Genomic DNA, 27,092 nt, shown 5'->3' on the forward strand with positions numbered 1-27,092 from the left:
TTACAGTCCAGGGACCAGGTGAAAATTTTCAAAGGCAGGCAAGGAAGATGCACTCCGCAGCCACCAGACAGGGTGAGGGTAGACAGGGCAGAGGTGTAAAACCCAGGGACTGATATCCAAGAAGGGGGAGCGGGCAGGCAGAGCTCTGAACCAGGACCACCAAAGCCTGTACAGGTAAAATCAGACTGGGAGCTACTCGCTCAGGAGTCAGAGACAGGTTAGGCCAAAAACAGAGATTGATGGGCAGACTAAATCAGGCAAGTGGCTGGCTTACTCGTGGTCGGTGGCAGGCAGAAGATCAGGAACTAGTAGGGTAGAAAATCCAGGCTGTACAGACACTGGCAAGGGGCAGGAAGAAGAGCAGGCAGAAGGACAAAACAAACAGGAATCAACTGGACCCAGGGATAATGCAACCGACAGGAGCAAACGAGGGCTTGGGAGTGTGAGCACGATGTCAAACAACAATCTGGCACAGGACAGCAAACAGAGCGAGAATAAATAGGGAGAAAACCAATCGAGAAATGAGGAACATGTGTGGCTACTGAGGCTGACAAGCGATCAGGGAGATTGCTCCTGCAGGGAAACCCTGATCGCTGTCAGCACATGGCACAACAAAACAGAAACAAAATCACACAAGAGTGATGGAGAAAACACGAAGACAGAGAGAAGACATAACCGGCTTGATCAGCCCGGAGTCCTAACACCTTCATAAATTGCACACAGAATAAATAGTATTCTCATTTATGGACCTCTTTTTGACAGAAACAGATCTAACTTCAGTGGCAGGAGAAATCAATATATCAAAGAAAATACAGAAATGGTCAGATAGCGCTTCGTCCTTAATAAGAGTGGATGAAATGTTCAGACCCTTACTAATGGGTCCATCTACATACTGAGTCAGATCAAAAGTGTTTAAAACTGTTGTGAGTTCTTTTGCAGTGTTGTGTTCAGGATTACCTATATGAACGTTTAAATCCCCAGCAATAACAAAACAGTCAAATTCAGAGGAAGTTGCTGATAACAGTTCTGTAAATTATCAATAAATGCTGCAGAGTATTTTGGAGGCCTTTAAATAATTATAAATAGAATGCGTTGAGTACCTTTTTGTACAATACTTAGATATTCAAAGGTCATGTAATCACTAAGTGACCCTTGCTTGCATTGAAATACATCTTAAAATATTGCAGCTAATCTTCCACCTCTCCTAACAGCTGTGCAGACACAGTAAAGTTAGGAGGAGCTGATTCATTGAGAAATGTTGCACTGCAGCTGTTATCTAACCAAGTTAAATTTATAAACATAAAATCCAGGTTATTTGTGGTGATGAGGTCATTGACTAAAAATGATTTGTTCTTAAGTGAGCGGATGTTTAAAAGTGCTGACTTCACAGTATCTGTTTTTGGCCCCACAGCAATCTCGGATTGACGTCTAACAGGCAACAGATAAGATAGGTTTGCCATAAGCCTTGATAATGCCTTAGTCTTTCTATCACTTAATCCATCGAGAAAGCTACAGGCACATCAGGTTCCTGCTTGTTCTGTGTACATTTGTTAACGTGACTGCTACCATTGCAGGGACCCAACACACATCAATGAGAGCTATTATCAGTTGTTTGTTGTTCACCGAGAGCAGAAGAAAGACAATGTGTGCCCTGGCATTGTGGCTGAGAGAGCTTCCTTGGCTTTTGTCCAGGAATTCATCCTTGGGTCCTGTATTTTGGAGCAGTTCTAAGTGGTCACAGTCTGACTGTAGTATGCTCTGTGGGTGGTGCTCTGCTTGGATTGTGTCCCTGAGCAGTGGATGTTGTGGGATTTGTCGATCAAATGTCCATCCAGGTGCGATCCTGTGGTCATCCTGACACTGCGGTGGTGTTTGTGTGCCATCCAGGTTGAGTAGATTTGTGCATGTTGAAGCTGGATGAAGGAGGGAGAAATAGATATTGTCCTTTAGCACTTTTGCACCAAGTTTGTTTAGAATGAGGCCATCTGATTTATACAGTGCTATTTGACCCCAGAAAAGATTGAAGTAATCAATGTAGTTCAGTCCTCTCATGTTGCAGGTTTTGTGCAGCCAGGTGTTTAGACTGAGCAACTGAGAAAACATATTTGTTCCTTAAGCTGGGAGCGGTCCACTGATGGACTGAAGTTTCAATCTTCCATTTGTTTTAAAGAGCTCATTGAAATTCCTCTTTAGGAGTTCTGACTGCTTTCGAATATCATGTTTCCCCACATGTATAATAACCTGATTTACATTATTATGATTCATCAGAATGTTCTGAAGTTCCTCATTTACATCAGAAACAGTTGCTCGAGGAAGGCAGCAAGTAGTGGTAGCCCTGTTACCAGAGTTTCTGATAATGGAGTCACCCACTATTGGAGTGCAAGGCTCGGCTGTGATTTCAGCAGAATGCTGCTGCCTGCTCAACCTTGAGCGCCTGCCAGCTGCAATGTTAGCTGCTGGCTGATGTGATCTTTCTCCGATCATGTTCTGGGTTTCTTCGTCCACATTCATTAGTGGTTCAAATCTATTTTCAAGACATATCGGGGTAGAAGAATACCAGTATTGGCTAGTCGGGTCATAGCCGTATCTGGGGTGGTAATGCTGCAATATATGATACAGGTGACAGTCTGATGTCTCAAGCACCTTTGGGTCTAGCTCCCTGTTTATGCCATCGGTTTGTGCTCTTACTTTCACCAGTTACTTTTGGCTCCTGTACGGCTGGTTTATCTAGGCTCAGCCTGTCGAGGAACGTTAGATTCACAGGACTCACCAGCTGTAGGCTGAGGGGGTCCACGGTGATGCTCTCCTGTATGTTCCTTCAGATTTGGCAGTACCGCAAGGAACTTTGTTTCAAGAACCTCAATCTTTTGAAGAAGTCTGTGGTAGTTTGAGCAGCAAGTGGAGTTTGAGCCGCATTGAGGCATTTTCTTTCTTGTCTGTCTTTGTGAAGGCAGTTGTGTTGTCCCGTTTCAGGAATGTAAACTGCCGGTAGTAGGAGACTGGTAGACCGCTTTAACAGAAAATCCACTTTTTGTAGTAATATTTCAGTCCCAAAATTAGGTCGTTTGAGCACTGTGCTGAACAGCTGATATGAAAATGTTGGGCCTCATGTATTCAGATAGAAGACAAAGGCAGGCCTAACACAGTCGTAAAACCTGACTGAGGCCCACACACAAAGTCATAAATCTTACTGATAAAAACCATGCCAAAATCAAAGGAAGTCCAAAACAGACTACAAATCCCATGAAGCCTTGCTCACTAAAGGATCGAACTCTCAACTCCTATTGGATGAGGCACACAACAGAACGGCCCTCAACCATGACGTCATCGGGAGTAGAAATAACTCTGAGATCCTTCCGGGATTTGCTTCCAGCAACTTTGCCCGCCGTGCATAGAAGTAGCTCATCGCTGCTCTCAGGTGTAGCCTCGTGGCACAAGGAAGTAACGTACGACTTGAAACTGGGGCCATACAATCTCCATCTCGCTGGACGAGTTGAGATTACTCTGTGTTCCACCGAACACTCTAACAGATCCGAAGGAGATCGCCGAGCAATCCACATCTTCATCCTTTTGCCTGCAGAAGTGAATAGAAAAAAAAGATTTCTCTTCCCTCTTCAATCAAGTCGACGTCACTGATTTCTCCGCCAGCCCGCCGAGAATCAGCAGCCGTACCGCCCACCAACAGAGCGAGGAAACGGCCTCCCATCATCACCCGAGCCTCGAGGAACTGAGTCGGAGTTAAAGGACGGATGAACAGACATTCTACCTTCCTCATACGATTCAAGTAAGAGGTTTACGTCTGGGCAGAGATAGAATATTATAGTGTGTTATTCTTGTGTATTAAGGTTATTGCTTGTACAGTTTACGGACCACCGAGTCTGCTCATTGCTGCTAATAATACTCAAGGTATTACTGTTATGTACTGTTATCACGAATGAGATCTGCTATGTTGTAGTCTAACCACATTGGACTGTTGTGTATTTCCGCCATCGCGGATGAGACCGGCACACTGAGTTTATCCATTAAAGAACCAAAGACCACAGGACGGTTTACAAGCCATCCACCGCGTCTCTGAGTGATAAACTAACAGCCGCTTTCTCTCCCACGATCGCGAAACCGGCTTCGGTGCCGCCACTTTATTCTCTCTCTCTCTCTTGTACTAACCACACACACACACGACCATTCACAAACATTCTTGCACACACTTTTGGCTAGTAGATAACTTCATGATAAAGCTCAGCTTTGTCCCTAAGTTATTGTACAAGCGGAGACATGCGGTAAACGGGCAGACGCCATTAACCGGCTTCTCTCCGCCCACATTCGCGGCCATATTCTCTGGCCAGAAATCTCGCATGACGTACTCTCCACGAGGGTCACGTCCACCATTTTGTGCGCGTCACACCTTACACACTCACACACACACACATTCACACACACCTACCTTCCTCTCATGTGTTATAGGCTTATTTTGGTTACCATATTTAATCATGTCACTGTTTAGTTTGTAGTTGTAAGTCGGAAGTTTATTGACTGCATTGTATTGATTATTAATTGATATTACTGCATAAATAAACTGTTATATTTCAAAGAGAAGTGTTTTGATTTGTTTTGCATACACCTGTATCAAATGCTGGCAGGAGATGTCAGTGCTCGAATTCAAGCCTTCATTGTTTCCTTTTGAGTGTTGATTTTCTTAAGAGAACAATCTAATATTGAGACTGTTATACTGTCTGATTATTAGTCCCTGATTCCAGGGTGGTGCCCCGGCGATATTAATCCTTATTAATATTCTATTGATTTTGATAATTGATAATTATCTTTGATGATTGTTGAATTTGAAGGATCAATAAGCTAGTGTTAATTCTAATCAATGTTCCATTGATTTTAATAATTAATGATTATCTTTGATGATAATTAATATTCTATTGAATTTGGTGGTTATCTTTGTTGATGTGAAGGATTAAAAGAGCTAACATTAATTCAAATCAATGTTCTATTGATTTTAATAATTGATAATTATCTTTTATAATTATTAATTATTGCTAATAACCAAACCCGCTCCTGAACGTAGTGCACTACATTTACTGGTGCCCCGTATGAGGTTTTAATGAGTTAGATTCTATTATTTAATTTAAATATTAATTAATAACTAAAGAAATAATTATTAATTATTTCTGATAGTAACACTGATCTAAACAACCAGCAGAACCTACAAAAATAAGAGGTTAAACTGCAAAAGCAAGGTAGCAAAGCACGGAGCAGTAAGCAAAAGCATCTGAACAGTATCAAAGCAGGAAGTAATGTACATAGTGTAATATTTATGCCAGCAGTAATGTACATAGTGTAATATTTATGCCAGCAGTAATGTACATAGTGTAATATTTATGCCAGCAGCCACACTGCTGCTTGTGAGTGCCTGAGTACCTGCCTGAAGGAGAGAAGCTGCAAGCAGTCAGAGATTCTCAGCCACAAGCAAATAAACCATAGAAAATTATCAGTGAGAATATCAGCTGTATTTCCATTATCGTCGCAATAATAATATTTTGATTTTCCTGGCTATCGGACAATATTATATCGGCTGCCAATATATCATGCAACCTTATTATTTACTCATGTCATTTAAAACTTGTATGACGTTTTCTGTATGTCTCTTTCTTTGATGAAGCACAAAAGGAGATTAGAGTAAGAGAGCTTTGTCAGAGGGGAAGATTTTCAGTGAATAACGACTTACATGTGGATCTGTTTCTTATACAAAGCTATATGGCTTCTGAAGACTCATTTTATGGTACATTTATTGTGCTTTTTGGAGCTTGACAGCCCCTGGTCACTGTCTCCTTTTGTTGTATGGAAAAGAGCAGCAAGAGCATTCTTTAAAACATCTCATTTTGTGTTCCACAGAAGAAAGAAAGTCAAAAAGTTTTGGAAGAACCCAAGGTTGAGTAAATGACAGAATTTTAATTTTTGCGTGAGCAAACCTTTGTTAGCTTTGTGAGACTGATGTCTGGTTCAAGATGCAGACAGCATCACTGATGTCCTGAGCTCATTGGTGGTTTGTTTGGACTCCTGCAGATCTCTTATTGTTGTGAATGTCATAATGTAGGCCTTTCTTATGTTCTCATAGCAATATAATCCATATTCCCTTCTGTCACTTTGCCATCCTCCCTGCACAGGAATGACTTTGAGGTCCTGTATTACCTCTTTTTCTTCTATGATAAATGTTTCTTTGTTTTGTTTCTTCATTTCTTCATGCTGACACAGTTTTTTTCTCTTATAGAGCAAATGGAGATGGCACCCCCGACAGCTGCACAGTTGAGATATGGTAAGTTAATGTGTGTCAGTGTTTCCTGTAGAATTATTATTATTATTTTTTTTTTTTTGTAGTGTTTCATACTTCATAATTATTATTCTTGTGTATTAGGTTGTAACTAGAGGTCAACGATAGTGAATTTTGGCAATACCGATAACTAGCAGGGATGCAGAGTACTCACCTTTTGGCTAAAATTACCTTTTTATGATGTTTTCATTTTAAAATGAATGAAAACATTCCACTCAATGTAACATAGTGCTGAACTTTATTAAAAAATATTTTTTAATTATTAAATACCATAAATTGAAATACAGATATATATACAAACTGAACCAAAAAAGTAACATCAACTTAAAATATAATAAGTAAACTCCAAATAACATAAAAATAGTTTGGCTTACATACAGGGGTTCCATCACATGTGTCAAAGTCGTATTGCCGAATTTTCACGGCAAGGCTTATATTGCTAAAATAAGTGGGATACCTGCTAGAAAAGCATATTTTTATTTTATTTTTGTGTTCAGTTTACGCACACATTATCACTGCATACTGTACCTATGTATAAGTATATTTTTTAGGAATTTACTCTCTGTTACTTAAATATCTTACTTTGTATATACATATAATGAGGGGCGCCTGTCAGTCACTTGTTTCCCAGCAAGACGTAATGCCATCATGTGCTGACTTACATTCCTATTGTTGTTCTTGGCAGACACCTTTAACAAAAACTTAAACAGGTAGTTACATTCAAACAATTTATTTCTGTCATCATTACTCAACCTCATGTTGTTCCCCACATTAATTTCTCTCTTCTGTGCAGCACAAAAGGAGATTTTAGGCAGAATGTCAGTCTAAGTCACCATTAACTTTCACTGCATCTTTTTTCCATAATAAAAGTGAATACTCAGACTGACATTCTGCCTAAAATCTCCTTTTGAGTTCCACAGAAGAAGAAAAGTCATGGGTTTGCAAATATGTGAAGTGATGACAGAATTTTAATTTTGGGTGAACTGTCCTTTTAACAGTCAATGCTCACAAGTTTAAAGTAGACAAAATGCACTGAACATGTTAACAGATGAAATCCTAAAAGAAGAGACCTTGCTGCTAAATCAGTTGATGTTTACTGAAAGACAATAACATGTATATTAAAGATAGATAAGAAATTGATATTTGGAATATTATGTACATATATTACAAGTATTATTAATAGAGTATTTATATTATTATTATGTGTACTATTACCAATACATATGGCCTACTTATATTATTAAACTTGACTAATTCACAAAGGCAGAGAAATACCTGTATAGCCTACGTCAGATGATGGAGATGAGGGATGTAACAGGTGTTTAGCAGGGTGATGAATTCTGTTTTAAGATTTTCTCTTCACTCTTAGTAGTTCTGGTAGTATTAAACACAAAGCATTTTTGCTATTTCTTTGACAAGACAAAACTAGATTGCTCCAGTGTTGCGTGCTTGTACTGTAAAAGCAGGGGCAATTGTTTTATCACGTCGCTTCTTGCAGAGGCGTGGTATAACATAATTGTCAAATTAACAGTTTTATATAGGTGTAATCTTTAAGTTCAGCAAACGCGCAAGTTCCTTTGCTCACTGTGCGCTCAGCAGCTCACACAAAACTCGATAAGCGTCCAATCAGCTGCGGAATGCTGCACGAGAGAGAGACGCGGTAGGCACCACTTTACCAGAGTTAAAAATGCAGGTTAATGAAGCTGTACGAACAGAGAAAAGTATTGTTGCCAGGCAGTACTTAAAATAAAACTAGTATTGTCATGGCAATACTGGCAACGGCAGCTATGCCTACTTACAAAATGAACAAAAGAACACTTAAAATATTAAGGCATAGTCTGAACTTGTAAGAATTAAACAGGTGAAACTTGAACAGTCCTGTAAAAAACTGCTCTAAAACCGATATATCGGTTGACCTCTAATTACGAAAGCAAAAAAACTAAACAAAACAATACAGCTTTTTTTTCTCATATTTTGATGTTTTTTAAACCCTTTAATGTAGCCATTTACTATAAAAACTTTGTTGTAAATGTGTAACTAGGCCTGCAATTTTTAGATGAACAACCAATCCGTAATTATATCGATTAAAGTCTCACAAACCACATTTCATCATGTGATCCATTGAGGGTTAAGTACGCAAACCAGTTCTCGGTTCATTTCGAGTTGGATGTTATTGTAAGCTATTGTAACCTGCGGTTCACTAAGTGAGTCAGATGTTAATTCAGTAACTGTTCTGACGACTCAAACCGATAATTCAGGAGTTCGTCTTTTTGACCAATTCTAGAAGAACCGACTGTACAGGGCACCAGTCTGTGACTAAAATGGTCACAAATGCAATAAAAAATAATTTATTGCGACTTTAATTTAAAATCTAGTCGCCACTGGCGACAGTCGGGTTGTGTGTGTTCATATGCGGTTTCGTTAGATATCATCTTGTGAGTTATTGAATACATCTTTAGAGCGCGCACTAGTGTGTCTCGTGCCGCATTTCACCCATTCTGTTGGGATGACGAGCTCGATGCACGCACACAACAAACCCAGCGCGAGAGAGTCTTGACCAAATGACTCTTTTGAACCGGATCTTTTTCATGAATCACCCGAAAAGAAATGTGGGTTTGAACTCAGGAGCTCAGGTTTGCAGTATGAATCAGATTCACGTTCTCAGCAAATCAGCCGTCAGTGAACTCACAACTGTGAGCGCAGACATTTCAAAATAAAAGTCCTATGCATATTTCAGGTTTCTTTATAATTAAAAGTCCCGTATTGTGTACCACTTTTTTTCTTTATTGATTGGGATTGGAGTAGCACAATAAACTGCATCTGGGATTTAATTCAATTTGCACTCTTGTAGTCTCTTTGTCTGGGCCATCTTTTAACAGTGTAAGACTAAGCCAATATTGTAAAACAATTTATATACTGTGTGTATATATATATATATATATATATATATATATATATATATATATATATATATATATATATATATATAAACTACCGGTTAAAAGTTTTGAAACACTTTTTTTTTTAATCTTTTGATCTGAAGGCGTATGCTTAAATGTTTGAAATTAGTTTTGTAGACAAAAATATATTTGTGCCACCATATTCATTTATTTCATTATAAAACTAAAATGTAATTAAAAAAAAATTTTTTTGAAATTGATGACTTGGACCAAATAATAAAGAAAAGCAGCCAATAAGTGCCCAACATAGATGGGAACTCCTTCAATACTGTTTAAAAAGCATCCCAGGGTGATACCTCAAGAAGTTGGTTGAGAAAATGTCAAGAGTACATGTCTGCAAATTCTAGGCAAAGGGTGACTACTTTGAAGATGCTAAAATATAACACAGTTTTGATTTATTTTGGATTTTGTTTAGTCACAACATAATTCCCATAGTTCCATTTATGTTATTCCATAGTTTTGATGAATTTACTATTATTCTAAAATGTGGGAAAAAATTATAATAAAGAATGAGTAAATGTTTCAAAACTTTTGACCTGTAGTGTATATTAGAGCCTGACCGATATGGGATTTTTGAGACCGATACCGATTTTAGAGAGGGAAAATTCACCGGTGACCGATATAGCTAATTTGTGAGCTGGAATGAAAACAGACCTTTGCTATGTGGATTGTGCACCGATATGACTATGCAAAGGTACTCAGAAGGCTAAAAATGAATAAATTCTATTTTTCCAGCCTGTTGTATTAGTATTTATCACCCCTCATTTATTTTAGATACAGTTCCTATATATTATTATTTACAAAGGGCAAATATACTATTGATTAAATCTGCTTTTATTATCATAATGTCTGGAAAACCAGACTTTTAAATATGACATTTTATAAATGATACAACTGGAATAGTTCGGATGAAGGGGGTACCAAACTGTGAATCCTGAACAAAACAGTTTGGTTGAATACATGTTTACTCATTAGCTTCCACTCAGCTGACAACAATTAAAGTAGCTACATGATTAGCTAGTTAGCTGTAAGCTCATTTTCACGGAGAGTAAAAGATGGACTTTATTTATTTTCCAGCATTGCGTCTCACCAACTAGGCAACAGCGAAGCATGAAATCAACACTCAACAGACAAAATCCACCATCGCACCATTGTCTGTTGAGCTGCAAAAAGATGCTCTCTTAACTTTCAATCTGCTACATTACTGACTGCACTGACAAAATATAGCTGGCTAACAGCAAACAGATGTGATAAACATGAGTGACATGGTTGTCAGGGACAGGGTTAACGTTATATTAGTTATATAAAATGATGGGGTAATTAACTTTCCAGTTTGTATTTCACAAACTAGTTAGCAATTTAATGTGAAGAGATTGCTCAAATCCGATGCTAAATTCCACTGAAAAGGGGCATTTATCTGCGACGTGCTCGCCTTGAATTATGATCATTGTACATTAAATATAGAACATGACACGCATTCACTGAATGAACATTAGCAAATATTTAATAGAGATATTTATTGAAAACAGTTGAATTAATAGTGCAGGATCAATGGAACAACCCTAAAAGCCTGTTCTAAATGGAAATCACCAAGTAAAAGTTACTGAACATATTAAAACAGTCAGGACATTGTTGAAAATAATTAACAGGTAGACTAAGCCAAATCTATGAGAGAGAAAAAAATGTGCTGAACAATTGCGAGTATTTCACGACGTGCAGTGGTGCATTAACCATTGAACTAATAAGACAGCTGTTCGGTAAAGAATGTCAACCAATAACAGTAACGATGTAAAAAAAAAAAAAAAAAGTAGCTATAGGATAGAAAAAATAGGCCTGTGATTTAGCCTACAATAAACCTAAAGTATTATAAACATGACATGCACACAAAATAAAAGATCGTTTAACATGTTAAGCAGTCGGCACCTCATTGAAAATAGCCTTCTTAATCAGCAGATTAAAAATTTGCATACCTAGTCTAAAACTGTTATTTTCTAGGCTACTTGACTCACCTGAGGCGGCTATCCTGCCCTTGAAAAAGCCTGCTCAGCGGGAAAATTAACATCCAAGCGTGCACAGATTTAAAGAAGACTCAAATGTGAAAACATCTTTAGGGACTTTAAAACATTTGGAAAGCCGATTCCCGCACCACCGAAGTGATTTCAGAACTACTTTGACGAGTTTGCTTGCCTAGCGAGAGGACATTTTCCTGCAAGCTCCGTGAGTGAGAGAGGGAAGAAGCATGTGCAGCCTGAGGTGAAATTAAACTCTGTATCTGCTCCAGATATCCTCTTTTTTTAAAATAATATTTGTATTATTAATTCTATTTAAAATATGTAACATTAATATGACAGTAATTTAAGTGCAGCCTCTGTAAAAATATAAAGTCAAACGTAAATGTGTAAAAATTATTATCAGTTTAATGGGGGGAAATATTAACTGACTAGTAATTCCAGTGTCGACTAGCAGCATCAGAACCGTTTATTCGACAAGTCGACTAGTCTCGCACATCCCTAATATATATATATATATATATATATATATATATATATATACACACTATATTGCCAAAAGTATTCGCTCATCTGCCTTTAGACACATATGAACTTAAGTGACATCCCATTCTTAATCCATAGGGTTTAATATGACGTTGGCCCACCCTTTGCAGCTATAACAGCTTCAACTCTTCTGGGAAGGCTTTCCACAAGGTTTAGGAGTGTGTTTATGGGAATTTGTGACCATTCTTCCAGAAGCGCATTTGTGAGGTCAGACACTGATGTTGGACGAGAAGGCCTGGCTCGCAGTCTTCGCTCTAATTCATCCCAAAGGTGCTCTATTGGGTTGAGGTCAGGACTCTGTGCAGGCCAGTCAAGTTCTTCCACACCAAACTCACTCATCCATGTCTTTATGGACCTTGCTTTGTGCACTGGTGCACAGTCATGTTGGAACAGGAAGGGGCCATCCCCAAACTGTTCCCACAAAGTTGGGAGCATGGAATTGTCCAAAATCTCTTGGTATGCTGAAGCATTCAGAATTCCTTTCACTGGAACTAAGGGGCCAAGCCCAGCTCCTGAAAAACAACCCCACAACATAATCCCCCCTCCACCAAACTTCACAGTTGGCACAATGCAGTCAGACAAGTACCGTTCTCCTGGCAACCGCCAAACCCAGACTCGTCCATCAGATTGCCAGATGGAGAAGCGTGATTTGTCACTCCAGAGAACGCGTCTCCACTGCTCTAGAGTCCAGTGGTGGCATGCTTTACACCACTGCATCCGACGCTTTGCATTGCACTTGGTGATGTATGGCTTGGATGTAGCTGCTCGGCCATGGAAACCCATTCCATGAAGCTCTCTATGCACTGTTCTTGAGTTAATCTGAAGGCCACATGAACTTTGGAGGTCTGTAGCGATTGACTCTGCAGAAAGTTGGCAACCTCTGCGCACTATGCGCCTCAGCATCCGCTGACCACGCTCTGTCATTTTACATGGCCTACCACTTAGTGGCTGAGTTGCTGTCATTCACAATCACTTCCACTTTGTTATAATACCACTGACAGTTGACTGTGGAATATTTAGTAGCGAGGAAATTTCATGACTGGACTTGTTGCACAGGTGGCATCCTATCACAGTACCACGCTGGAATTCACTGAGCTCCTGAGAGCAGCCCATTCTTTCACAAATGTTTGTAGAAGCAGTCTACATGCCTAGGTGCTTCATTTTATACACCTGTGGCCATGGAAGTGATTGGAACACCTGAATTCAATTATTTGGATGGGTGAGCGAATACTTTTGGCAATATAGTGTATATATATATATACGAAATCAAGCTTTTGACACTTAGGACAATTGAAGGACTTGTTCACAACTGTTACACAAGGTGCAAACATTCACTGATGCTCAAGAAGACAACAAACTAATATATGCATACTATATGTTATTATCTGTAATGTAGATTGTGAAGAGCAGTATTAAATAAAAAATATTTTATCTCTTATATTTGTATAAATTATGAAAGGGGTGTGAACATTTGAGACAAAAGGGAATGCAAACTTCTCAACAATATATTCTGTTTATTAAACCTCCGATTAATGGGTTATCAGCTGTCTTCTCTTCTGCTTTCTATCTTGTTTTTGAACAGCAATCTAAATCGAGCAATTCTGTGATTTGGTGACTAAAAACAGTCATTTGGCTCCTTAATGTTTCAGTTTAGGAGCCAGTGGCTCCTTAGTCATTTTTTTAGTCTGGAGCCCTGCTGTATTAGTCATGTTGTATGTTTGCTTTTTGCGTGCAGCTAGTGAAGACAACACAATACAAGGATGTGTTGTCATTATTTTATTTCATGATACCTTACCTTTTTAACTCAGTTACATTCAATTGAGACTGCAAGCTAATAGTAAGTAGTGCAGAAAACAGTAGTGTGTGTCTGTTTACAGGTTTTACTATCCTTGATCACCTACAGTCCATCCGGAAAGTATTCACAGCTCTTCACCTTTTCCACATTTTGTTATGTTACAGCCTTATTCCAAAATGGATTAAATTAATTATTTTCCTCAAAATTCTACAAACAATACCCCATAATGACAACGTGAAAGAAGTTTGTTTGAAATCTTTGCAAATTTATTAAAAATAAAAAACGAAAAAAAATCACATGTACATAAGTATTTACAGCCTTTGCCATGACACTCAAAATTGAGCTCAGGTGCATCCTGTTTCCACTGATCATCCTTGAGATGTTTCTACAACTTGATTGGAGTCCACCTGTGGTAAATTCAGTTGATTGGACATGATTTGGAAAGGCACACACCTGTCTATATAAGGTCCCACAGTTAACAGTGCATGTCAGAGCACAAACCAAGCCATGAAGTCCAAGGAATTGTCTGTAGACCTCCGAGACAGGATTGTATCGAGGCACAGATCTGGGGAAGGGTACAGAAAAATTTCTGCAGCATTGAATGTCCCAATGAGCACAGTGGCCTCCATCATCCGTAAATGGAAGTTTGGAACCACCAGGACTCTTCCTAGAGCTGGCCGCCTGGCCAAACTGAGTCGGGGAGGTGACCAAGAACCTGATGGTCACTCTGACAGAGCTCCAGCATCTCTCTGTGGAGAGAGGAGAACCTTCCAGAAGAACAACCATCTCTGCAGCACTCCACCAATCAGGCCTGTATGGTAGAGTGGACAGACAGAAGCCACTCCTCAGTAAAAGGCACATGACAGCCCGCCTGGAGTTTGCCAAAAGGCACCTGAAGGACTCTCAGATCATGAGAAACAAAGATTGAACTCTTTGGCCTGAATGGCAAGCGTCATGTCTGGAAGAAATCAGGCACCGCTCATCACCTGGCCAATACCATCCCTACAGTGAAGCATGGTGGTGGCAGTATCATGCTGTGGGGATGTTTTTCAGCGGCAGGAACTGGGAGACAAGTCAGGATCGAAAGAAAGATGAATGCAGCAATGTACAGAGGCATCCTTGATGAAAACCTGCTCCAGAGTGCTCTGGACCTCAGACTGGGGCGAAGGTTCATCTTCCAACAGGACAACGACCCTAAGCACACAGCCAAGATAACAAAGGAGCGGCTCCAGGACAACTCTGTGAATGTCCTTGAGTGGCCCAGGCAGAGCCCAGACTTGAACCCGATTGAACATCTCTGGAGAGATCTGAAAATGGCTGTGCACCGACACTCCCCATCCAACCTGATGGAGCTTGAGAGGTCCTGCAAATAAGAATGGGAGAAACTGCCCAAAAATAGGTGTGCCAAGCTTGTAGCATCATACTCAAGAAGACTTGAAGCTGTAATTGATGCCAAAGGTGCTTCAACAAAGTATTGAGCAAAGGCTGTGAATACTTATGTACATGTGTTTTTTTTTTTATTTGTTTTTTTTTTTTTTTATATAAACTTGCAAAGATTTCAAACAAACTTCTTTCATGTTGTTATTATGGGGTATTGTTTGTAGAATTTTGAGGAAAATAATGAATTTAATCCATTTTGGAATAAGGCTGTAACATAACAAAATGTGGAAAAAGTGAAGCGCTGTGAATACTTTCCGGATGCACTGTATGTTGTGAGGACCAGCCAGCGGTCCTCACAAGGGAAATTACATATTAAATGTTTTATTGAAAATGTAAAAATGCAAAAAGGTTTCTGTGAGGGTTAGGGGATAGAATCTATAGTTTGTACCGTATAAAAATCATTATTTCTATGGAGGATCCTCATAAGGATAGCTAAACCAACGTGTGTGTGTGTGTGTGTGTGTATATACATGTATACATTACAAATACACCTTTCCATAAATTGCTATTCACCAACAGGCTTCAGTCAGATTAATTTATTCTTTTTCAAGAGGAAAAAAATAGTGCTTGTAAAGATGTGAGTGTGCAAAATGAAAGGGTCAGAATTACTTAAATAGTGATTCATCACTGAACCCTATCAGCCCCATACACTTGCATATATTCCTGCACCCATTTCATAATGCTGCTGTGCAACAGTACGTCTGTCTTTGATCAAAGATATGTGGAACTGTCGCCGTAGTTACCAGCCTGTTTCTTAGAAACAGCCTCACCACTCAGAGTGACACCAACAGCTCCTTATAGTCAGTCTAATAGAGGCTTAAAATAGATCCAGACCACACTCAACTACCACAGATCTGATGTTTACTGATGAGGGATGATGTCGATATGTGTGTGGTTTGGATGACTTCCATTGTGCTATTAGAGAAGTCACTGTATTGTGTTCTTTATTCTATTAAATAAATGGGAACTTGTTTTTTTTCCACTATCACGAGAGACCTTTCATAAAACCGACAGACTATATATGGAGTTGTAAATGAAAATTCGGGACGATTATGTTCTTTTAAATCCTTTCAATCACAACACAAGTGTACTGTTTATAAATGGTATGTACTGTAAATTTACTCTTGTGACAATTCTTCCAGTAACCCTCTACTATCCTAAATCTAATTCTATTTTACTATGCAATACTTTTATGTATTAAAAGAAAACTTTACCCTAAAATAAAAATTATATATTTTTCTGTGCATCACAAAAGTAGAAATTTTTGGAAGAACACAGTTCTTTCCTTTCAACGGCAGTTCAGATTGAAAAAATTCTTAAAATGCCTTAAATTCACCTTTCAAAATTCAAAGATAAGTCTTCAAAGACAAAAGTCTTAAATATCTTAAATGTTTTATATGTATAATATATATATATATATATATACGTCCTCTCACTTTTATTGAAAATGTTATTGCTTTTATTTTCAGAAAACTGGGGGGGGGGGGGGTCAAAATCAAAAGTAACAGTCAGTATCTAGGGTGGCCGCCAGCTGCATTAAATACTGCAGTGCATCTCCTCCTCATGAACTGCACCAGATTTGCCAGTTCTTGTTGTGAGATGTTACCCCACTCTTCCACCAAGGCACTTGCAAGTTCCCAGACATTTCTGGGGGGAATGGCCCTAGCCCTCACCCTCCGATCCAACAGACATGCTCAATGGGATTGAGATCCGGGCTCTTCGCTGGCCATGGCAGAACACTGACATTCCTGTCTTGCAGGAAATCACACACAGAACGAGCAGTATGGCTGGTGGCATTGTCATGCTGGAGGGTCATGTCAGGATGAGCCTGCAGGAAGGGTACCACATGAGGGAGGAGGATGTCTTCCCTGTAACGCACAGCATTGAGATTGCCTGCAATCACAACAAGCTCAGTCCGATGATGCTGTGACACACCACCCCAGACCATGACGGACACTCCACCTCCAAATCGATCCCGCTCCAGAGTACAGGCCTCGGTGTAACGCTCATTCCTTCGACGATAAACGCGAGTCCGACCACCACCCCTGGTGAGACAAAACTCCGACTCGTCAGTGAATAGCACTTTTTGCCAGTCCTGTCTGGTCCAGTGAAGGTGGGTTTGTGCCCATAGGTGACATTGTTGCCGGTGATGTCTGGTAAGGACCTGCCTTACAACAGGCCTACAAGCCCCCAGTCCAGCCTCTCTCAGCCTATTGCAGACAGTCTGAGCACTGATGGAGGGATTGTGCGTTCCTGGTGTAACTCGGGCAGTTGTTGTTGCCATCCTGTACCTGTCCCGCAGGTGTGATATTCGGATGTACCGATCCTGTGCAGGTGTTGTTACACGTGGTCTGCCACTGCGAAGACGATCAGCTGTCCTTCCTGTCTCCCTGTAGTGCTGTCTTTGGTGTCTCACAGTACGGACATTGCAATTTATTGCCCTGGCCACATCTGCAGTCCTCATGCCTCCATGCAGCATGCCTAAGGCACTTTTACGCAGATGAGCAGGGACTCTGGGCATCTTTCTTTTGGTGAGTCAGTAGAAAGATCTCTTTAGTGTCCTAAATTTTTATAACTGACCTTAATTGCCAACCGTCTATAAGCTGTTTGTGTCTTAACGACCATTCCACAGGTGTGTGTTCATTAATTGTTTATGGTTCATTGAACAAGCATGGAAAACATTGTTTAAACCCTTTAAAATAAAGATCTGTAAAGTTATTTGGATTTTTACAAAATTATCTTTAAAATACAGTGTCCTGAAAAAGGGACTTTCTTTTTTTGCTGAGTTTATATATATCAATTATCTTTTGCAGAGGCCTTAAAGGTGTTTACATGCATAGCGAAATCAGGGTAATGAGCAAAATTATGCCGATAGGTTTATTAAGCAAGGTTTGTTTGCCAACATAAGAATTCATGGGTTTAACCGAACCAATGAAGGTATTAACGACATAAATATTACTATTGTATAATAACAATTAGAGGTAGACCAATATATCGGTTTTACCGATTAATCGGTGCCGATAGTTGGTTTGTGGAACTATCGGTTATCGGCGAAAATCTATGTCTATAGTTATAGTTTTTCATCATTTCGTCATTTCAAAATAAGAGAATAAGTGTGTTTTGGGCTTGTTTATACTTAAAAGTTCAGCGATATAAATGATTTTTTCTGGTTATTATTGGGATTTTGGTTGAAATAAAAACTGCATCTGGTATTTTGTTCATGTTGGACTCTTTGTTTGTGCCTGCTATAGTAAAGAATGAATATAAATTTTCTTTAGACATTTTATAAATAGATTTTAAAAACAAATGGCCAATTAATCAGTTATTGGTCTTCTCCACCACCTTAGTTATCGGTATTGGCAAAATCCACTATCGGTCTACCTCTAATAACAATCAAATATTCAGTAATAATTAGGGATGTCCCGATATCAATACTGGCATCGGAATCGTGTCTGATATTGCGCTCATTTAAAATCGTTTAAATGTGAGTGCTTGTGAAAGCATGGAGCTGGTGTTGTGCTGACGCCGGCTGCTCATACCTTTTAGAGATCCTTGGCTCATACACAGAAAACACCATCATGAGCATTACTTGCTCTGTTTGTAGCAGATGACAGCGAGCAGAGCGCTAATTCACTTTGTAGCGTGAGGCACATACAGACTTCATATTTATTTAATTAAAAAGCAGCCTTTTGAGTTTTAATAATCACATTGAGTCATGTAGTGACCGGCTTTTCCGGAGGTGAGAAGCTATTCAAAAAAACACAGAAACGATGTTTCAATGTTGTATATTGGATTGTGCTCTGAGTTTCTGTATAAAAGCACTTCTTCTGATAAAAATTATGTAATATTATGTTAAAAAAATAATTATTCTATTTTTATTTGATTTAAAATTTTAATGAATTAATTTATTTAAACACCATTTTGATGATACAATTGAAATGAAGTGTTGATATGGAATGCAGAAAAAAATTACAGGTATCAGCGAGTACCAAAAAGAAAGCATCGGTACTCATACTCATTCTCAAACAAATCTGGACATCCCAAGCAAAAATAGTTATTCAGTATTATATTACAATAATAAAACATTAAAGATTATTTACGTCATCAGTTAAAAGTGTTCTTGGACGTCCCTGCATGACATATAACATTAATTTAAATGACTGAGTAATTAAGGTAGACATTGTTGTTTATTTTTTTGTATAAACCATTTTTTTTTATTTGATTTCAATAATAAATAGAATTTAATATAAATATAATATGTATGTTTATTATGAAATAAATAAATATAAAAAAAATCTGCGATTACATTATTTATTTTAAGAAATCAGGTAGGTTTGTTCTGGTATGGACATACAGTGTTAATTTTATTTGTTCAATTCTTAAAAAGACTTCAACTTGATTTTAAAAACTGCTGCAACAGTTATTGATGCAAAAAATATATTTTAAATATCTTGTTAATAGTAATTACTGTTTGTCCTAATATAATAATGATCACAATAATACCAACTACACAGTTCTTTTCCTAATCTTAAGGGAATTTATGGTATTAATGAGGGTTTTATTTATTTTTAGTTATAATTTATGCTTATGTTTTTATTGGAGTATCATGTGTAGCACCCTAATCGTGTTTTGGTGATGATGTACAATAACTTGCTTATTGTAAAATAAAATTTTCAAGGGTCAAAATTGAACAGAAAAAATATCCACCTCAGTTATCTGACCTTAAAATTGTTTTTCTTCAAAACTTTTTAGTTGTTATGACAACACAAAAGAATGGAACTCTGATGATCCTCCAAGTTTTTTTCACACACCGCCTGGTATAGATGTCCTGGAGGGAGGGAAGCTCACCTCCGATGATGTGTCTGGCAGTTCGCACCACCCTTTGCAGGGCTTTGCGTTTGTGGGCAGTGCTATTGTCGTATCAGGCAGTGATGCAGCATATCAGGATGCTCTCTACAGTGCTAGTGTAGAACCGTGTGAGGATGTGGTGGTTCATTCCAAACTTCCTCAGCCAACTCAGGAAGAAGAGGTGCTGATGAGCCTTCTTCACAACGGCCTCAGTGTGGACGGACCATGTGAGTTCCTCTGTGATGTGGACACCGAGGAACTTGAAGCTGCTGACTCTCTCCACCGGTGCTCCATTGATGGTGATGGGTCTGTGTTCTCTGTCTTTTCTCCTGAAGTCCACCACAAGCTCCTTGGTCTTGCTGACATTGAGGGAGAGGTTGTGCTCCTGACACCAGCGTGTCAGAGTGTGCACCTCCTCTCTTTAGGCTTTCATCATTGTCAGTGATCAGACCTACCATCGTCGTATCATCAGCAAACTTGATGGCATTGGAGCTGTGTGTTGCCACACAGTCATGTGTGTACAAGGAATACAAGAGTGGGCTGAGAACACAGCCCTGTGGGGCTCCAGTGTTGAGGGTCAGTGATGAGGAGATGTTGCTACCCATTCTAACCACCTGGCGTCTGCTTGACAGGAAGTCCAGGATCCAGCTGAACAGCGAGCTGTTTAAACCCAGAGCCCGGAGATTCACATAAAGCTTGGAGGGGACTATGGTGTTGAATGCTGAGCTGTAGTCTACAAACAGCATTCTCACATAAGTGTTCCTTTTTTCCAGGTGGGAGAGAGCAGTGTGTTGTGTAGATGCAATGGCATCATCAGTGGAGCGGTTGTTGCGGTAAGCAAACTGCAGTGAGTCCAGTGAGGCAGGCAGCACAGAGCAGATGTAATCTCTGATTAGTCTCTCAAAGCATTTGCTGATGATGGGGGTCAGAGCAAGTCATTTAAGCAAGTGATTTTGGATTGCTTTGGTACAGGCGTTTTGAATGGTGGACGTTTTGAAGCATGTGGGGACTATAGACAAGGAGAGGGAAAGGTTGAAAATGTCCGTAAAAACACCAGCCAGTTGGAGCGCACGCTCTGATGACGTGGCCCGGAATGCCATCTGGACCTGCGGCTTTACGGATATTCACCCGTCGGAAGGATCGGGTTACATCTGCTACAGAGATGGAGAGTGAACTAACCTCTGTAGCATCGGCCGCGAGAGCTCTCTCCACAAGGGCGGTGTTATTTCCCTAGAAACGAGTATTTAGCTCATCCGGGAGAGAGGCAGCGGTGTTCACGGCAGAGTTTTTATTCCCTTTGTAGTCCGTGATGATATTAATTCCCTGCCACATGCTTCTAGAGTCGGTGGTGTTGAACTGCTCATCAATCTTGTCCCTGTACTGGCGTTTTGCTGCTCTGATAGTTTTGCGGAGGGCATAACTGGCTTGTTTATGCTCCTCCGCGTTCCCGGAATTAAAAGCAGAGGTCCGCATATTAAGTGCCGCATGAACATCGCTATTAATCCATGGTTTCTGGTTGGGGTAGATCCGTATTGTTTTGGTCAGAACAACGTCCTCTACGCACTTTCTGATGAAACACATTACGCTATCAGCGTAAACCTCGATGTCGTCATCAGAGGCGGACCGGAACATCTCCCAGTCCACGTGATCAAAACAGTCTTGTAGCATAGAATCTGACTGGTCTGACCAGCACTGGATTATTCTGTGGGTGGGTGCTTCCTGTTTCAGTTTCTGCCTGTAAGCGGGCAGAAGGAGAAGGGAAGAGTGGTCTGATTTGCCAAATGGTGGGCGGGGGAGGGATTTGTAGCCATCCCGGAAGGGAGAGTAGCAATGGTCCAAAACTGGTCCCCTCGTGTGTTGAAACTGATATGTTGGTGGTATTTTGGTGCGATTGATTTGAGATTGGCATTGTTAAAGTCCCCGGTCACAATGAATGCAGCCTCAGGGTGTGCAGTTTCCCGCTCACTTATACTCCCGTACAGTTCCTTGAGTGCCCGGTCTGTGTTGGCTTGTGGCGGGATGTACACAGCTGTGATAATAACCGCTGTGAATTCCCTCGGTAATGGTCGACACAGAAGCATGAGAAATTCCAGATAAGGAGAGCAGAAAGACTTGATTGAATGTACGTTCCTCTGATCACACCAGGATTTGTTGACCATAAAACTTACACCACCACCTCTGCTTTTACCTTAGAGGTCTTTTGCTCTGTCCGCTCGGTGCACGGAGAATCCCGCGGGTTCGATGGCTGAATCTGGAATCTCAGCAGACATCCAAGTTTCCGTAAGGCAGATAATTCAGCAGTCCCTCGTCTCTCGTTGGAAAGAGATCCGCGCTCTCAGCTCGCAGAGCTTGTTGTCCAGAGACTGAACATTTGCCAGTAGAATACTGAGTAGCGGGGGCCGATTTGCGTGACGTCTTACTCTGATGAGAATGCCGGTACTATTTCCCCTTTTCCTTCTGCGTTTCCGTGGCCGGGCATCCCAGACAAAGGTTTTCAGTGTGCAATTGCAGAACCAATGTCCAAAAGTGTTTGTCTATCATATACAATTATGGCAGACAACATCCAAGACAAAAAACATAAGAACTGTAAACAAAAAACTGCAATGTTGTGTCGGAGCTAGCAACGAAGCAGCCATACTCGGCGCCATCTTGAGTCCAATCCAATTTAAAGCTCTTAATAAACCCTTATATTTACTGTGCAATGCCATTTAAGCACAGGTAAGACCAATGGTGGCTCCTTATTGCTGTGATTAGGTCAATATCGCTAGTCTTTCTGAATTTTTTTTTAAACTGTGTATGTATATATGTGTGTGTATATATATATATATATATATATATATATATATATATATATATATATTATTATTAGGATTGGGGGGGGGATAGTAGCCTAAACACATTTAGAAACTTTAACTATAACTGCCACAGTTGTAATAAAAAGGAGGTCCAGTAGATTCCATCTAAACAGATTATTAACTATACAATTCTGGTCAAAATACTAGTTACTGTTACTATTAAAAAAATGTGATTAATTTTAGTAAAGGTGATGATGTGTAATTTGAAAAACCTTTATTTTACCTTTATTTAGGTTTGACTTCCTCCATAGCGCTTTAAAATAGAAAAGTATCATTAGAATAGAAATGGGTCAAATCAGTGTTATGGTCTGCATTGCGATTTCGTTTGATGCGCAAGCACTCCAGAGATACAGTAGGTTAGAACAGAGTAAATAATTGCCGTGGTTCCTTGATGGTTCCCACAAGCATTAATCGAATGATGTTTTCAGCATATATAGCACCTATGACACGCTGAATGTGAGATGAATAATAATTTGCCTCGGCGGCCCAATCTTTTGCTTGGGTTGCAGAAAAATTTAAATGGAGTAGAAACCCTAGCATTGTTCTTTCCCTGCTGTTCACGGTCCAGTCCGAACAGACTTGCGACCCATGAGTTGATAAAGAATTTGAAAACAGAAAGTGTGCCTTTTCAATTAAAAAGGCTGTTGGTACAATTTGGAACTGCCACAAGGGGAGCTAACAACACTTCAGGTAATCAACCAAGAAGGCACAGTTACTGGCCAATGCTGATAGTCTCAGTGTTACCAAATATCAGCCAATTAATCAATATGCCAGTCTATCACTGCTTTAATGCAAGGCATCAAACTTTAGAAAGTGATGATTAATGTTTAAAGCGAATGACCTGTACAAAATCTTACTTTATATGAGGTGTCTTGAACTACTGTACTTAGATTTTTTTTAAATGAAGCACTTGATACAATGCACTTGTTGTGTACACATTTCCAGTCCTAGCCTTTTCAGCCTTTGCCTTTTTATACTTTGCCAAGAACAAAACAGTAAAGTGAGTTGTAAAATTTGGGTCATGGTCTATTTTTATCGATCATACTTGTTTTAATTTCCCTAATACCTATAGTACATTTGATATTGTCTTGATAAAGCCAACATTTTCAGTTATTAAAAATGACAATTCGGAGCAAGCGCAAGTCTGGTGAAACAGTTAAGTTTGAGGAACATTACTTTAAAAAGGAATGTGTTACATTACCGCGTTATTTGAAAGTGTGTGTGTGTGTGCGGAGAGAGATAAGTTCTGCCTCCAAATTCACATATTCTCAGAGTATGTACTTCATTTGATGAAAATTTTACTTCTCGGCCATTAATAAAATACTTTCTTTAGATAGGCAGGTGTGTAGTATGAATACAATTCCGGACATACTTCCGACATACTTTCATACATCCGGAAACATGTGCATTGTCCTGTGACCTGGATGTAGGTGGCAGTAACAACAACTGTGAAAATATTCATTACTCTGGTCTTGTTAAACAAGTTCAATATAACCACAAGAAACTACTTTCTTGGTATACACAGAACTTACAGTTGAAAAGAGCCACCCGACATTTTATTGTAATTCAGCATTTTGAACCACCCCTGGAGTCACGAGTTTAAATCCAGGGCGTGCTAAGTGATTCCAGCCAGGTCTCCTAAGCAACCAAATTGGCCCGGTTGCTAGGGAGGGTAGAGTCACATGGGGTAACCTCCTTGTGGTCGCAATAATGTGTGGTTCTCGCTCTCGGTGGGGCATGTGGTGAGTTGTGCGTGGATGCCGCAGAGAATAGCGTGAAGATTCCACACACGCTATGTCTCTGCGGTAACACGCTCAACAAGCCATGTGATAAGATGCAAGGTTGACGGTCTCAGACGCGGAGGCAACTGAGATTCGTCCTCCACCACCCGTATTGAGGCGAGTCACTACACCACCACAAGGACTTAGAATGCATTGGGAATTCCAAATTGGGGAGAAAAAAATAAATACAAATTCAGCATTTTGAAACTCCTGGATGCTTTTTAAGGTCAGATAAATAGGATGTATGGTCACCTTAAAAGTACATGTTTCTTTCTTTTTTCTTCTTTTTAATGCTTTTAGTTTTATTTCAAGCACATAAAAAAAATCTACAAAAAAACAAAAAACAAATCACAGAGTAACAAATGAATTTGAGTGATGCTGACTGTTGTCCTGTGGAGGAATTTATGTTGGATTAACTTGTTGGCTATAGGATGGAATAATGCACTGCAATAAACACTTTATACTGTCTACTGTTAATAGTATGTGAAAACAGTAGCTATAAACGTTTTAATAAAATATTGCGTACAACATCTAAACTTATAGCAGTCAGATAAAGTCATGTTGATAGTACTTCCAATTAAAGCATCAAGCTGGAAATGGAAGTTCAAATCGAGCACATTGCATAGCAGCATATTGTATTCCATGCTTTAGTTGTGTACATTTTGGAAAATTGTGTTCATCTGGGTATAAACACTGCGCTCAGGATAAATGATGCATACCGCAGGAATAGTAAGAGTAGTATGGTTGTAAGCTTTTTCAAACATTGTCTTTTTTTCATAAAGATTGACTCCTATCTCTTAGAATGACTCAATTCTAACACTCTTTTCTGCTTTTATCTTTCAGTACTGTTCCATAATGCCATTCCATTTATTGGGTTTGGGTTCCTGGATAATGCCATCATGATAGTTGCAGTAAGTACCTCCATCCAAACAGGAAATTATGTGACTTTTCAGTTCTTAATTATATGTGTGTGTGTGTGTTTGTATATTTTAGCTGCACTTTTTATTGTTTTTAACATTTTGATCTTGTATTTCTGACATATTCTACAATTTTTAGCTGCTGTTATTGTGCAGTTTGATTGTTAAAGTATAAGAGAATATAAAATCACCTTTACCTTCATGTTAAAACCGCATGGATTTTGTTTAAAGCTTGATTCCTAAATCAAATGAAACGATCAGAGAGCTGAGATTACAGTTAATTAGTTTTGCCCTGGAATCTGGCTCCTGTGTTTTTGCTATTCAGCTGGTTTCTAACATCTCATTAAGCTTTTCCAATAGGAAGAAATAATGTTTGATCACAGACCATTATATGTTAAAATCAAACTCATTTATGATTTAAAACACCTTACTAAGTACCAGTCACTGAAGAGTAAAGCCGTAATTGCACAATTCTTGTGTAGAGTTCTTGTAGATATCCAGAATCTAAAAATGCAGCACTCACAATGCTTGACATGTAGATCTGAATATCAGAACTATGAGATACAGAATGTGTTCTGTCAGTCAGGCTTCTGGCTGGAATAAAAACTAAACCTTGAATGGTTTTCTTCACAGGGTACCCAGATTGAATTATCTATAGGAGTAATACTGGGGATCTCAACCATGGCTGGTAAGTGAGTGTATGACACTACTTGTTCCGCATGATTTAACAATTTTAGTGAATCTGGATATTGTAATGTTCACAGGGATCCATCATCCACAGGTTTATACTGAATATGGCAGGCAGCCAAAGATGGAGATGTAGTGCGTGGGAGAAATAATAATGAATTACTGACAAAAAGCGACAACCTTCAGTTCCTTTCGTGTGTGAATCTTATTTTTTATAAATAAATAAAATATCCGAATACTTAATGCCCTGTTTGGGCCACTGGAAGGCACCTAGCTGAAAAGCCATTACCGGGCAGTATGCTGTCAGAGCCAAAGCTTTGGATTTAGACCAATTCACTCTGTATCCTTAGAACTTAGAAAAGGAATTAATAATTATGTGGAGGCAAGGCTCTAGGATCTAGTAGTGTCCGAGACAAATAATAAAATATTATCTGCGTAAAGCAAAAGCTTATGTGCCACGCCTCCTGCCACCATCCCTGGAAAGTCATCCTCCTTTCTTATCGCGGCTGCTAATGGTTACAGGGCAAGACAAAACAATAAGGGGGGAAAGAGGGCAACCCTGCCGGGTGCCCCTATCCAGAAAAAAATACTCCATTCGTTTGACCCGCCACTACCGGGTGTCTGTAAAGTAACTTAATCCATCCAATAAAAGTATTCCCAAACCCATACATTTTCAAAATCTTAAAAATATAATCCCATTCTACCATATCAAACACCTTTTCGGCATCAAGTGAGATGGCAGCGACCAGAGTCTGATCGTTCGCCACTGCCCACATGACATTAATGAAACTACTAATGTTATCAGAAGAGCTATGGCCCCAAATAAATGTATAAGATGTATAAGAGATGTCATAACTTTACTTAATCAGTTAGCCAACATTTTTGACAATATTTTAACATCTAGCTGGATCAGGGAAATT

At 39.4% G+C, this 27,092-nt stretch overlaps 1 protein-coding gene across 6 annotated transcripts in view; it reads left to right on the forward strand.

The window, feature by feature from the left end:
* The window catches only part of LOC127454422 (transmembrane protein 65-like), an 83,232-nt gene that overhangs the window by 37,886 nt on the left and 18,254 nt on the right, over nt 1-27,092 (forward strand). For all 6 annotated transcript variants that reach the window (XR_007899530.1, XR_007899531.1, XR_007899532.1 and 3 more), the window contains 3 exons: nt 6,275-6,319; nt 25,412-25,479; nt 26,119-26,173. Coding sequence is in view for 3 of the 6 variants with exons in the window: in XM_051721615.1 (XP_051577575.1) it covers nt 6,275-6,319; nt 25,412-25,479; nt 26,119-26,173 (168 nt within the window). In the remaining 3 variants the exon portion in view is untranslated. The remainder of the gene's footprint in view (nt 1-6,274; nt 6,320-25,411; nt 25,480-26,118; nt 26,174-27,092) is intronic.

Source organism: Myxocyprinus asiaticus, chromosome 16 (genome assembly GCF_019703515.2).
Source record: "Myxocyprinus asiaticus isolate MX2 ecotype Aquarium Trade chromosome 16, UBuf_Myxa_2, whole genome shotgun sequence".
Taxonomy (NCBI): Eukaryota; Metazoa; Chordata; class Actinopteri; order Cypriniformes; family Catostomidae; genus Myxocyprinus; species Myxocyprinus asiaticus.